The sequence below is a fragment of the Cornus florida genome, unplaced genomic scaffold (assembly GCF_030987335.1).
Source record: "Cornus florida cultivar Cherokee Brave unplaced genomic scaffold, ASM3098733v1 CherokeeBrave_3.0.0_Hap2_Chr08, whole genome shotgun sequence".
Taxonomy (NCBI): Eukaryota; Viridiplantae; Streptophyta; class Magnoliopsida; order Cornales; family Cornaceae; genus Cornus; species Cornus florida.
Window position 1 is genome coordinate 55,591,704 of NW_026775578.1, and position 14,016 is coordinate 55,605,719.

The 14,016-nt window shown below is 35.5% G+C and overlaps 1 protein-coding gene across 1 annotated transcript; it reads left to right on the forward strand.

Annotated features, from left to right (window-relative positions):
- Positions 1 to 2,413: 2,413 nt before the first annotated feature.
- On the forward strand, positions 2,414 to 3,931 carry LOC132270305 (uncharacterized mitochondrial protein AtMg00810-like). The gene is made up of 2 exons (XM_059771489.1): positions 2,414 to 2,622; positions 3,115 to 3,931. The coding sequence occupies exons 1-2, from the start codon at positions 2,414 to 2,416 to the stop codon at positions 3,929 to 3,931; spliced, it is 1,026 nt and encodes a 341-aa protein (XP_059627472.1).
- Positions 3,932 to 14,016: the final 10,085 nt, after the last annotated feature.

Sequence of the window (14,016 nt, forward strand, 5' to 3'; positions counted from 1 at the left end):
CTAAGAAATTCAGAAAATTCAGGTTTAAAAGGAAATCTCAGTTGCAGAATCTAACATGTTATGGGTGTGGCAAGCCTGGTCATATTGTATCCAAGTGTCCTAACTCTAAAGGGCAAACTCAGAGAAAGTTTGAAGGACTTAACAATAAAGGAAAGTTTAGAAGAAAAGCCTTACTCTTAGACTAGGAAACAGCCATTGAAGAAGAAGAGAAACTTAAAGAAGATAAAGAAGATGAATGTTTATTCATGGCCATTCTAGAACCATCAAAAGAGTCTGTTGAAACTGAAGAAGAAACTGACACAGAGATTGAGGAAATTCTGGAAGAATGTGAAAGACTTACTATGAAGTGCAATCAACAAAAATCTCAGATCAGAAAGCTAAATTCAGAACTATTAAGGTTTAGACAAATTCTCACTAAACACTTAAAACTCAAATTGTCAACTATGTGTTCAATTTCCCTTATTCTCCTAAGCATACTCAAGATTCAAAGTAACTCTCAGTAGTCTACTAAAAGATGCAAGGAACTGAAAATGGTTGAAATTTGGAAACAATCTACTAAGCAAATTGGGAAGACTAGAATTGGATATGTATATGATTCAGCTGCTAAGATTAGTCAGAAACACTCAACATTTGTGAAGGCCACCGCTGGAGAAGTATATGCAAGATATCCCATTGTGAAACCTCTGAGATCAAGGTTTGATATTTTTAATAACATTCAATATCCTTTGAGTTTCAATCAGAGAGACTTTGTTACATCAGCTGCAAGGAACTTCAAGATCACTAAGATGTATATGAAGAAGTCAGACCTAACTCAAGGAGTGAAAGTTAAAGACAAAGGGTCAGTGGTGAAATCTAAGATGATGTGGATCCCCAAGAATTGAACTCTATAAGTCTTCTTGTGTATATAGCTTTTAAAGCCTGTAATACTCAGGATAAATGGTATATTGACAGTGGCTGTTCGAGACACATGACAGGTGATGGTTCAAATTTTAACTCCTTACAGCAGTTTGATGGTGGAAATGTTATATTTGGGGACAATCAAAGAGCTAAGATTATTGGAATTAGCACTGTGAGTAAGTCTAAAGAGTTACCAGAGATTCAAGAAGTTCTATTTGTTGAAGGGCTCAAACATAATCTCCTAAGTATAAGTCAATTGTGTGATAGTGGGAAGGAAGTCTGCTTTAACAAAGAAAGATGCAATGTGATTGATCTGGAATCAAAACAAGTTCTGTTCTCAGCAAGTAGATCCTCAGGAAATGTCTACACAGTCACTGAAGAAAGTCAGGTCACCCAATGCAACTTAATAACCTGTGATGAAGCTAAGTTGTGGCACAAGAAGTTAGGCCATCTTCATTCAAGGAACGTGTCCAAGATATTGAAGCTGAAAGCTGTTAAAGGTCTGCCTGACATTTGTTTTAAGGATGATCATCTTTGTAAAGCATGTCAACAAGGAAAACAAACTAAAGTTTCATTCCATTCCAAGGAAATCAACTCCTCTAAGGCACTTGACCTGATACACATGGATCTTTGTGGACCTACCAGAACCACAAGTATTGGTGGCAGTAAGTATTTTATGCTACTCATTGATGACTTCAGCAGAATGGTGTGGGTTTACTTTCTGAAAGAAAAGTTTGAGGCTATTACACACTTTATTAAGTTTGTCAACCTTGTTGAAAATGAAAGGAGCTGCACTGTAAAGAAACTTAGGTCTGATTTTGATCCTGAGTTCACTATGAAAGAATTTGAGCACTGGTGTGATGGAAAGGGAATCAAAAAGGAATTCTCAGCTATTGCTACACCTCAACAAAATGGAGTTGTGGAGAGAAAGAACAGAAGAGTTCAAGAAATGGGAAGAATAATGTTGCTTGAAAAAGGTTTGGCTAAAGGATTTTGGGCTGAAGCTGTTAGTACTGCTGTGTACATCATCAATAGAGTTCTTCTTAGTCCAAATTCAACCAAGACACCCTTTGAATTATGGTATAGAAGACTTGCAATAGTACACTATTTCAGAATATTTGGCAGCAAGTGTTATATACTTAATCACATTGACAGTTTGGGGAAGTTTGATTCAAAATCTGATGAAGGTATATTTCTGGGGTATTCTACAAAGAACAAGGCTTATAGATGCTACAATCTTAGATCCTCGAAAGTGGTTGAGTCAATCCATGTAAAATTTGATGAAAATCCTCAAATGATTCTGCCTGAAGAAAGCAATAATACAATTGGTTCAAATGAAGTCAGCTCTTCAGTGACTAAACCTGAGAATTCAAAAGAAACTACTTACCCAGTGCTGCAGAAGCAGGTTCAAGCTGAAAACATTATTGGTTCATCTCAAGCTGGAGTTCAAACAAGGAATAGGAAAAAGCTAACTGAGTTGGAAGTTGAAGATAACAAAAAATACAGCTAATTTGCAATGTTGTCATCTATTGAACCTAAATCCTACTATGAGCCTAAGAAGATTGAGGATTGGGTTGTAGCCATACAAGAAGAGCTGAATCAAATTAATAAGAATGATACTTGGACACTGGTACCTAGACCTACAAACAAAAATGTTATTGGCTCTAAATGGATTTACAGAAATAAGATGAATGAAAAAGGAGCTGTGATTAGGAATAAAGCAAGGTTGGTGTGTAAAGGCTATTCATAACAAGCTGGAATTGACTATGATGAAACTTTTGCTCCTGTGGCTAGAATGGAGTCCATAAGAATGCTGATGTCCTTTGCATGTCACAAACTAGTCAAGGTGTACCAAATGGATGTCAAATCTGCTTTTCTAAATGGAGACCTAAGTGAGGAAGTTTATCTAAAGTAGCCTGAAGGTTTTGAAGATTCTGAATATCCCTCTCATGTATTCAAACTAAGCAAAGCCTTGTATGGTCTTAAGCAAGCTCCCAGGGCCTGGTATGAAAACTTACATCAGTTCTTAATTGAACAAGGTTTTCATAGAGTCAAAGTTGACAGCACTTTGTATGTCAAGATTCATCAAGACCAGTTTCTAATTCTTCAAATCTATGTAGATGACATCATGTTTTGTGGTTCCAACACTTCATTAGCATCAGAGTTTGCCAATCTCATGAAAATAAGGTTTGAAATGTCACTCTTGGGCACTCTCAGGTATTTCTTAGGACTTCAAATTGCTCAAACATCCAAAGGAATTTTTATTTCACAACAGAAATATGCCTCAGAATTACTCAAGAAGTTCAACATGAATGATAGCAAGGCTGTTTCAACACCATTGTGTCCAAATACTAAACTGTCACTTGATTGTACCTCAGAAGCAGTTCCATCCACACTTTATAGATTTATCATTGGCAGTCTACTCTATCTTACAGCTTCCAAACCTGATATCATGTACTTTGTAGGATTGGTAGCCAGATTTCAAAGTAATCCTAAAATGTCTCATCTCCAGGCTGCCAAACGCATTCTCAGATATGTTAAGGGCACAATCTTTTATGGTCTACATTACATTTTTTTTTCTCCAACAATGACTATAGCTGCATTTTCAGATGCTGATTGGGGTAGATCATTACCTGACAGAAAAAGTACTTCTGGCTGTTGTTATATTCTTGGCTCTAATGTAGTTTCTTGGCTTAGCAAAAAACAAAACACAGTCTCTCTCTCCACCTCAGAAGCTGAGTATATTGTTGCCTCTCAAGCTGGTTCACAATTACTTTGGATGCAGTCTACTCTGACAGATCTTGGCCTTCACTTCTCCATGCTTCCCAAGCTCTTTTGTGACAATCAAAGTGCTATTGCCATTAGTAAAAATCCTACATTGCATTGGAAAAGCAAGTATATAGATATCAGGTATCATTTTCTCAGAGACAAGGTTCAAAAAGGGCTTCTTGATATTACTTATCTACCAACAGTAGATCAAATTGCAGACATCATGACTAAGCCTCTTCTTCCTCACAGATTTTCAACCCTTTGAGATCTTCTAAGGGTTGTTCCCTCATCTCTTTGACCTTACTATTGTTGGTCCTGCTCCCTTTTGACCTTTAATGTCAAAAAGGGGGAGAAAGGACTGAAATAAGGATAGTATCACATGATATTCTTATCATTTGCTAAGTGTTGGGTTATTCTCCTTCTGTTAGCTGGATCACTATACTTAAGGCCTTATTTCATATCAAAGCTTTTGTCATTAAAGGCAAAAGGGGGAGATTGTTGGTCCTAAGATCCTCTAAGTCCTATTTGCTTGTTTAATGTCAAAACTTTGGTTTTGTGTGCTTTAGTGCATATTCTACCTGTATTGTGGGTTAACATATATCACTTGGGCAGCATTGACATTTACATTGCAGTGACAGTCTTTTTACATTGGCATGATTTAATTCATCACAGCTGGTACACTTGTTTCAGCCAAATTGAATGGTTTTAGTCAGGATCAGTATATAAGGAACTTGTCACAAGAGCTTTTAGGGGTATTTTTGTATTTTCCCTGATGTATTCTATGGATACTTGTATAGCTAGATAGTTGCATTGCACTGAACTACTGTGGTGAGCCTACATTATGTCTAATACAGCTTCAACAACAGGATTTTGCTGAATGTAATTTACAGCATGTATAAGGCTTGTTTGTATAACTTTTCAAGTATTTTCAGGAGTGTGGCACGTGGCTGTGGTCCAGGTATATAGTGTCCTCCAATGGTGTTGCAGATCTTAGTGGCTAAGCAAAGGCAAATGTCAATGTGTCCTCACTTGTATAGACTATTCTCACCGATACATGAGGTGTCACTATTTGGTGAGATATTAAGGGCAACATTGTCTTTTCATTAAGGGAATGTTAGAATTATTCTTATGTAATCATTGGTTGAAAGGTGACAACATTGAATTAAGAGAGGTGTAGTCTAGCATTTTCACTGAAATATATATATATGCTACTATATGTGTCTTTTAGGGTTAATTGCCTTTTATAAAGATTAAAAGCAAGCTGCAGAATAGACTCTCGAGCTCCTTTTCATTGAACAAAGTTCTCCTACGATTTGTGATGATGATTTATGCTAAAAAAAACCCACTGACTCAAGCCTTGTGTGTGATCAATGTGCTGAGATGCTGCTGCTATTCAAATTGCTGAAGAAAGGGCTGGATTGAGTAGTGAATCTGAGTTCCAAGTTGCTATGGTCATTTCTGAGGGTTGTCACAGGTACAACTATGCAATTTACACTTGCTCAATAGTTTACTTTGAACTGAAATATGCTTAAATGAATTTTGAGCTCTTAGATCAGTTGATAAGCCTGTTTTTCTGCATAAATTGTGATTCAAGTGCAAAATGTTTAAGGCTAGCTATTCTATGAACTATCTATGTGCTAGCAAGTATATTTGGATGAATTAAAGCTATTGAAATTGGCTGTGAGGCAAAACTTTGACAAACTGTGGTTGTGACCTTGCAAAACCTCTAAAACTGAGTTAAGCTGTGCTTATTTCTAAAACCCTAGGCAAAACCTTAATACATATATTTATAGGCCTCATTGAAAACCCTAATCCTAATCCCAAGCTAATTAAAAGTTGGCTAAAACCCCCAATGTGATCACTTAAAAGACAAATACAAATCCCTAAATAAAACCTAATTAAATAAATAAAACAATTAAATAGTTAACTCAAACCCAATTAAATAATTAAAATAATTAAACAGTTAAACCAAACCAAAAAAATAATTAAAACAATTAAACAGTTAAATCAAACACATTAAATAATTAAAACAATTAAATAGTTAAATCAAACCAATTAAATAATTAATTAATTAAACAAACACTCAATTAATGACACAGAACAATAATTAAAATGCCGAGACTATCCTTTTAAAATTAGGGGTATTACACTAGTCCCCTCTAGTCTTCACTAACACCACGGTCCTTTGGTAACCCATAGGCGACCGGGTTTTTCATAAAACTTTTCGAAACTTTTCCCAAAAAGCTCCATTTCATTTCATTCAAAACATCATTACCATTTCTTCCCAATGAAATGCATGGATGTTTCATGCCATAATGTATCATTTTACAATTACTTCAACTACATCCTTTAGTAAACTTTACAAGAATTTCTATAAAACACAACATGCCTTCATTTAATAAAAATTTAGCATGGCAAACATAGAAATCATGAATTCTAACCCATATAAGCATGCTTGAATAACAAAACATCAATCCACATCCACATACAATAAAACATCCCATACACTACATTTAAATAATTTTGCAAGAATTTGAACAAATTAGGCATGCTAAACTACAATTTATACAAGGATAATTCACAAAAATCCAAGAGGCTATGAATTAAAAACCCCTACCTCCAAAATGATTAAAACCCCCGATTTGAACCCTAGATTTAAAAAATCCTAGGATGCACCAAAGCTGAATTGCTTATATCAACTTAAAGATCTCGCTGAGCTCTTCGATTTACCGCAAACAACACCCAAAAATTCAAAATGATTGGAGATTAATCAAAGATAGAAGTTTTGATACAAAAAGAAAAGAAAAATGAAGAGAAGAGAAGGAGAGAGAAGTTCAGCCGGGGAGAGAGAAATGGGAGGCCAAATGTGGTCTCTTGGCCACTAATGAATAAGTGAAAAGTGGGTCCCACCACAAAACCCACTTTTGACTTTTCTTTTTCCTTTGAATTTTCTACCACACACACAATTATATACACATACCCACCATAATAAAACCATATGAAACACATTAAAATAAAGAGAATAAAATGTAAATGAACCCCACCAAAACTCCCGTACACGACTATGCTGGTGGCGGGTTCCACACGGGACTTTCCGGCCCAAAAAATGAAAAAATGCTGAAATGACAGCAATTACATTTTCAAGAGTCCTTAACTCAATGGAATGCCCCAACCAACTCTCTGACACACTCGGTACACCCCACGGTGTCCGGTATGCAAAACTTGAAAAGACGAAAACACCCTTGCCAAAAACAGGAAATTCCAGAAATTGAAAAATGATGAAAAATGAAAACATTACAGGGTTGCCATAAAATCTTGCATCAACAATTATATTATGAAGTCAATGATGGAAAATACATAGCATGTTGGAGACAGAATTTGAGTTTGATTAACTGTTGTTTTTATTCTGACATTGGTTTGTTTAATGGATTTTTATACATGACTCTCAAAAAGTTTAGAGCAAAGGGTATTTGTTATTGGGATTGCTTAATATACTGGTTTTGGTATTTTAGTGGTTAGACTGAAAAAAATTCTATAAAGAATCAAGCAAGGTAATATTCCATAGGTAGGTAATCAAGCTGCATGATGATTTGATCAAACATAAGATGTACGTGGCTCGACACTCCTGTCTATGTCCACCCCTCAATATGCCTACTTGAGACTTTTCAAATCCACTATTTGTTCTTGGGATTGTTTGATATGCTGGTTTTGGTATTTCAGTGGGGAGATTTTGAACTTTAACAAATATGGGGAATAAAGCAAGCTAATATTAGTAAACATAATTTCATACAATATAACATGAGCTATGATGATTTGATTAAATTGTAATGTTTCTCATTTTTCTTATTTTTCATTTTTTGGGGAATTTTTTATTTTTCAGGATTATTTTGTTTTTGCCTCGTTTTGCATGTCGGGACACCGTGGGATGTGCCGGGTGAGTTCCAAAGGTTGGTTGGGGCATTTCTTCGAGTTCAGGGATCATAGAAATGCATTGTTATCCATTTCAACATTTTTCAATTTTTCGGGCCGAGAGGTCCCAGGCGGAACTCGCAATCGGATTTGTCATCCACGGGATTATTTTTCGGGGTTGTTACATTTCATTGTATTTGTTTAGTACATATTTGTGTGGCTAAATGTTTAAATTTAATTGTGTGGTGTATATATATAAGTATATAATATGACAAAAGGGATATTTTGGCATATGGGACCCACATAACCATCCATTAACCAAAAAGAGAGGGGAGAGGGGGCAAAGCCTTTACTTCTTCTTCATTCTTGATCACACAAGCACAGCTCTTTCCCTCTCTCTCCTACATTTTTCTTTTCTTTTAAGGTTCAAAATTTCTCCTTCATTTTTCGGCTGATCGGGATGGTTTCCAGGCTCGGTTCCTTGATGGAAAATGTTCCCCTCATCATTATCTACCACATAGTCCAAGGAATTAATTTTTAGAGAAGCAATTAATATTTTACTAATTTTTGAAATTTTAGATATAAGACTTCGAAGGGGGTTTTGAGTCATTTCGAGCCAGATTTTGGAGTTGCGCCTTTGGGACAGTTTGTTCACCTCGTCGTTGGCTACATTGCCACCGAACAGTTTTCCATTCGCCTGGTGTCGAGTAGAGTTGACCGGCGTTGACTTTCCTGCCGGGGATCCCTTTTAGATACATTTTGAGGTAGGGGTGTTTAACGCATTACGTTTTGCCTCTATTTAAGTTTTCCCTACTTGATTTCATCCCGTATTTGTTTTAAATGATGTTGATTAGAAGTTAAAGTGATGTACATGTTCTTGATGAAAATGCTATGTGTTATGCATGTTGAAGGTATATTTGAAATGTTAATATTGTTAAAAACATGATATACATGTGAGATTGCTATTCTGAGATTATTTGCTACAATGTGATGATGTGATTCCATTGATGCAAATCATGCTTATTTGAGTTTAGAAAGTATGAATCATGTTCGGTTATTCTTGAATAATGTACGAATTCACTTCATGGCATAAGCATGGTTTGGCCAAAAACAAGGTTGAAATTATTTTAAGGAATGTGTTTGGAAAGGGTTGTAAGAAAGGGTTATATAAAGGAAACTAGGTTTACAAGCCCAGGGCTAATTCGACCTAGAGGGAGCGCGCACCGGATTTGGATATGAAAAGTTGATTCTAGGCCCCAAATGGTTGTTGGATTTGGAATCAGGGATAGTATCAACCTTGACTCGGTAAAGTCGGTTAGCAGTTTTTGGATTGTGTGTTGTGTTGGGCCGAGACTGTGGTTGGGAAGGCGTTTTATTTCATGGCATATTGGCATTCATGATTATTATTGATGATGTGATGATAATTTTAGAATTGAATATCGTGGATTGTATTTTAATAATTCTCCATGTATGATCCCGACTACTTTTTCAGATTCTTTGGTTATTAGCTTAAGGGAGTCCAAAGCCAGTGTTTTAGGTATTTCCTACTGAGCTGTTGAACTCACACCTCATTTAATATTTTCAAGGAACTGAAGGAGAATGGGCCTATGACTTGTATTCACGGATTTAGATGACGTTAGTAGTCTTCATAGTATTATGACATTATATTCACGGCTAAGGCGACCTTATTTATGTACTTAAATTCTTTAAGATCATGTAAAGTCAATTTGTATAATTTAATTATTAAAGATGTACAAAATGATTATTTAATGGATGTGTGAGTGTATATATATATATATATATATATCATGCATGTTTTCGGGACAGGTTTAGACTATATTTAAGGTCTCAAATGGACTAAAGGAGTGTCAGGACTTCAAACCAGCAAGCATAGGCTAAACAGGCCTTAGTAGGGCAAACCTGTCGACGTCTAGGGATTTCATGTCAAACGGTATTTTCTAGTGAGGTTTTTGTGTGGGAATGCTAAACCAGTCGACGTGTACCTCTTCACGACGACCGGTTTCTGGTCCTCATCTGTTTGGCTTCCTTCTTTTATTGTGACCAATCTCAACTTACTTGATGATGCTATGGGACACTATGATACTTGAAATGATGTACAAATCGTGTTTTGTTACTGAAATGACTGTTTGTCCTTAAACGATTTCAAGTTCGGGTAAGGACCTGGTTAGCAATTTGGACCCCCGGGTTCGAGTCGTTACACAAACAGAAGATGTAACATGGCTCAGACACTTGTGTCTACGTCCATGCCTTAAAATGTCCTCTTTTGAGAATTTTCAAATCCACAATTTGTTCCTCTAATTGTTTGATCAATGGGGACACTTGGAACTTTAGTAAACATGGGAACGAAGCATGCTAATATTTCATGGGGAATCAAGCAAGCTAATATTAGTAAACATGATTCCATAAAAGGAATTATCAGCTTTGGTGATTTAATCAAAAACAATAGGTAACGTGGTTCAATACTCCTTCCTGCGTCCACGCCTCAAGGTGCCCTCTTAAAGATTTTCAAATCCATTATTTATTCATGGGATTGCATAATATATATGCTAGCTTTGGTATTTCAGTAAGGAGACTTTGAACTTTAGTAAACATGGGGAATTAAGCAAGCTAATATTAGTAAACATGATTCCATGAAAGAAAGCATCAACTTTGATGATTTGATTAAACACAATATGTAACATAGTTCGACAGTCCCGCTTCTGTCCGTGCCTTAAGATGATCACTTGAAAGTTTTCAAATTGACTAATTTTCCTTCAATGGTAGAGAGTAAACCTTTTACAAGTGGCTTCACAACCCACTCTTTTCCAAAGTGAAAAACCATTCACTTTACAACCTAAGGTTACACCAACCCTCTTACAACTTAAATGAATGAAGATGATAGTTTAGAGTACAATAATAACTCTATCAGAAGTGACTATGAGTTTTTTTTATTAATATTGTTATTTAGTATTATTCTTATTTTTTTAATTTACAATCAAGATCAAAGCTCAAATCTAAGTCTTCAATGATTGAGCATAATGAATGGTGTTCAAGTCCAAGTTCAATGGTGGTTAATCTCAATAAATGATGTTTAAATATATGCACAATAGTAGTTCATGGAATTAATTCAAAATACTTAATAAAAATAGGACTTAGTTCTCCTAACAAAACTTTATAGGACATATTGGTTATTACTATTAAAAAGTAGGACTAATAGGTAACTTTTCCAAATTCCAATCATTAAATTTCAAATGGAAGTTTGAGAATTAGACTTTTCTTTGATCCAAAGTTTAACTAATCTATGCCGTTGTGCAACAATTTATTTATTTATTTTCCCCTAAAAAATTACTAAATTACTAAGACATTGATAACATTTTTTTTTTCCTAAATGGAGGAAAATTTTCATAAATATGAACAATAATGTACATAAAACTCATAGGGGTATACCCCTATCCGAAACAACCTAAAGCAACAGCAAAACAATTCTGAATTAACTTATACTAGGAAAACATCAAAATTGTATCATGTAAACTTAAGCCTAAAATATCTAAAATCTCCCAAATAATACTTTTAGCAATCTCTCTTACATTGGAAGACTTACCATAATGAAATCTTTCATTCATCTCCTTCCAAATAAAGTAGAGGGAAGATATAAACAACAACTTGTAGAACTTATTCCTGACATTCTTCACACTAAATTTCTGAGTGAAATCTTCAGCCATCCTTTGAATCGTATGGTACTTCTGAAACTGCCCTTGACAGACAGCAACAATCTCCATCCACACCTATAAAGTGAAGTCACAACAGCAAAAAAGATGATCCATATATTCAATATGTTTGTAACACAACTTGCATCTCGAAGCCATGCTAAAACCCATTCTCTGTAAGTAATCACCTGTTATAATACCACTCTGCATAACCAGAACTGCATGAGTTGACCGCCTTGGCCGTCCTCCATTCCAACAAAGGTCAGCCCAAAACACTTCATTTCTTCTAGTTCTACATGCATTCTATGCAGCCTTGAAAGAAAACTCCTTAGCTTGCCACTCAATTCTGTCTGATCCACCCTTAACTTAAAACTGCACCAAAAACTGATACAGCTTATTAGTAATGTTATCAAACTGAGTCGCATCCCAATCACTTGCTGTAAGAAAGTCTCCAATCCAGCTTTCTATTTCTACTAAAATAAGAGAAGATTCTATGGTTAATATCAGCTCTCCATTACACTATGGATCCATAAAAAACTTTGTATTCCTGCCATCCCCAATAATGTATGTCCAATTGCTTTTAATGATATCCCTCACATCCACAATACTCTTCCAAATAGAAGATGAAACAGCCCTAGGCACCACCTGCCAATAAGATGCATCTCTCAAATAAACATTCAAGTACCAAGCAACCCAGATTTTATCCTTGGTCAACAAATCCCAAGCTAATACACATTTTGAAGCTCTGTTCAAGTCACCAACTCTCCTGATACCTATACCACCTTCTTCCTTTGGAGAAGATAACTTAGACTAGTTCAACCTATGCATCTTAATTCTGTTACCAACATGACCCTAAACAAAATTTCTCATCCTTTTCTCAATAATATTGATAACAGCTGCAGGTGAATAATATACTAAGGTCCAGTATTGAATCATAGGAGTAACAACTGCCCTGCACAGCTCCACTCTACCTGCTAAAGAAATGTTCAAGCCATTCTATTTAGTAGTAGAGGCATTAATCTTGTCTAACAATTTGGAGCAATATTTCATTCTCAATAATTTATCAGATATAGGTAGCCCAAGATAAGTAAAAGGAATAGAACTTGATTTATAACCCAGCAATCTAGAAATAGAAATCTTTCTTCTCACAGTTCTGGTCGTGTAAATTTCAGATTTATCTTTATTAATCACAAGTCCAGACAATTTTGAGAATTTCTCCATAATATTCTTGAGAGTAATCACAGTTCCCATGTTGGCTTTAACCACAAATAGCAAATCATCAGCAAAAAATTGGTGAGTAACATCAACACCTGCCTTCCTTGCACTTTCAGACTTCACAATCTTCCCTTCCCTCACACTGGCTTCCACCATACTAGAAAAATAATCAGTGATAAGAGTAAACAGAAGAGGAGACAGTGGGCATCCTTGTTTCAAACCTTTTCCAGACTTGAAATGACCATAAGGACTACCATTAATCAAGATGGAAAACCAAACATAGGTAATACATTCTTTTATCCAAGTAATCCATTTGGCCTCAAAACCATACAACTGTAACAAGTTGAAGATAAAATTCCACTGAACTGAATCATATGCTTTCTGTAAATCCACTTTCCATGCCAAAGTAGGTTTTGTATATTTAGTACAAAACCCTCTCATCAATTCATGAGTTATGATGATATTATCTTGGATCTTTCTTCTTTTCAAGAATGCATTTTGTTCTTTTCCAACAATTTTCCCCAACACTCCAACTAATCTATTTGCAATAATCTTAGTACATTACATAAAGAAATAGGTTTAAAGTCTTTAACCCTTACTGCCTCCTTCTTTTTCTGAATTAAGGTGATGAATGTAATATTCACACCCTTTCCCAATGATGGATTATCAAAGAAAAATAGCACTGCATCAGTAAACTCATTACCTACTACAGACCAATACTGTTGAAAACATCTCACTGTAAATCCATCAGGCCTCGGGGCCTTGTCTGGACTCATAGAGAAAACCGTGTACTTAACCTCTTCTTTAGTGATCAGCCTTTCAAGATCAAAAACATTCTCCTCTGAGATTCGCTTTTTGATGAACTCCATACTTGGTGTTAACTGAACTGGTCTGTCATTGGAAAACCTTCTCTGAAAATGCTGAATAAACTGATCTTGAACAAGGATATGATCATGAATGAAATCTCCTGCAGCATTTTGAATAACTGTGATATTATTTCCCACTCTATGTTCCTTACTTTTTTGATGAAATTTTTTTGAGCTTCTATCCTGATCCTTTAACCATCGGATTCTAGATTTCTGGTGTAAAAGGATAGATTCATTGGTAATAGCAACCTCTAGATTTTGCCTGCAACTCTTCTCTTGATTAATAGACTCTTCATTCATTAGATTATCAGCCAAGTTCATCTAAGTATCCTTCAGTCTCCTTCTACAAGTAATGACCTCCTCATACACGAAACCTAACTGATCTTTATTCCAATGTCTGACTGCCACTTTGACAAGCTTAAGTTTAAACATCATACCCTGAATAGGGTTGCCTCTGATATGAGCCTTCCATGTATCAATAATGATCTTTGTGACAACAGTTTGTTTATTCCATAAATGCAGAAACCTAAAAGGTTTAGGACCATCGGCTAACTGAACTGGAAATTTGACAAACAAACCTCAATGATCTGAGATCATATGAGGTGTAAGGAACACTTGAGAATTAGGAAAAGTATTAGTCCAATCTTCATTGA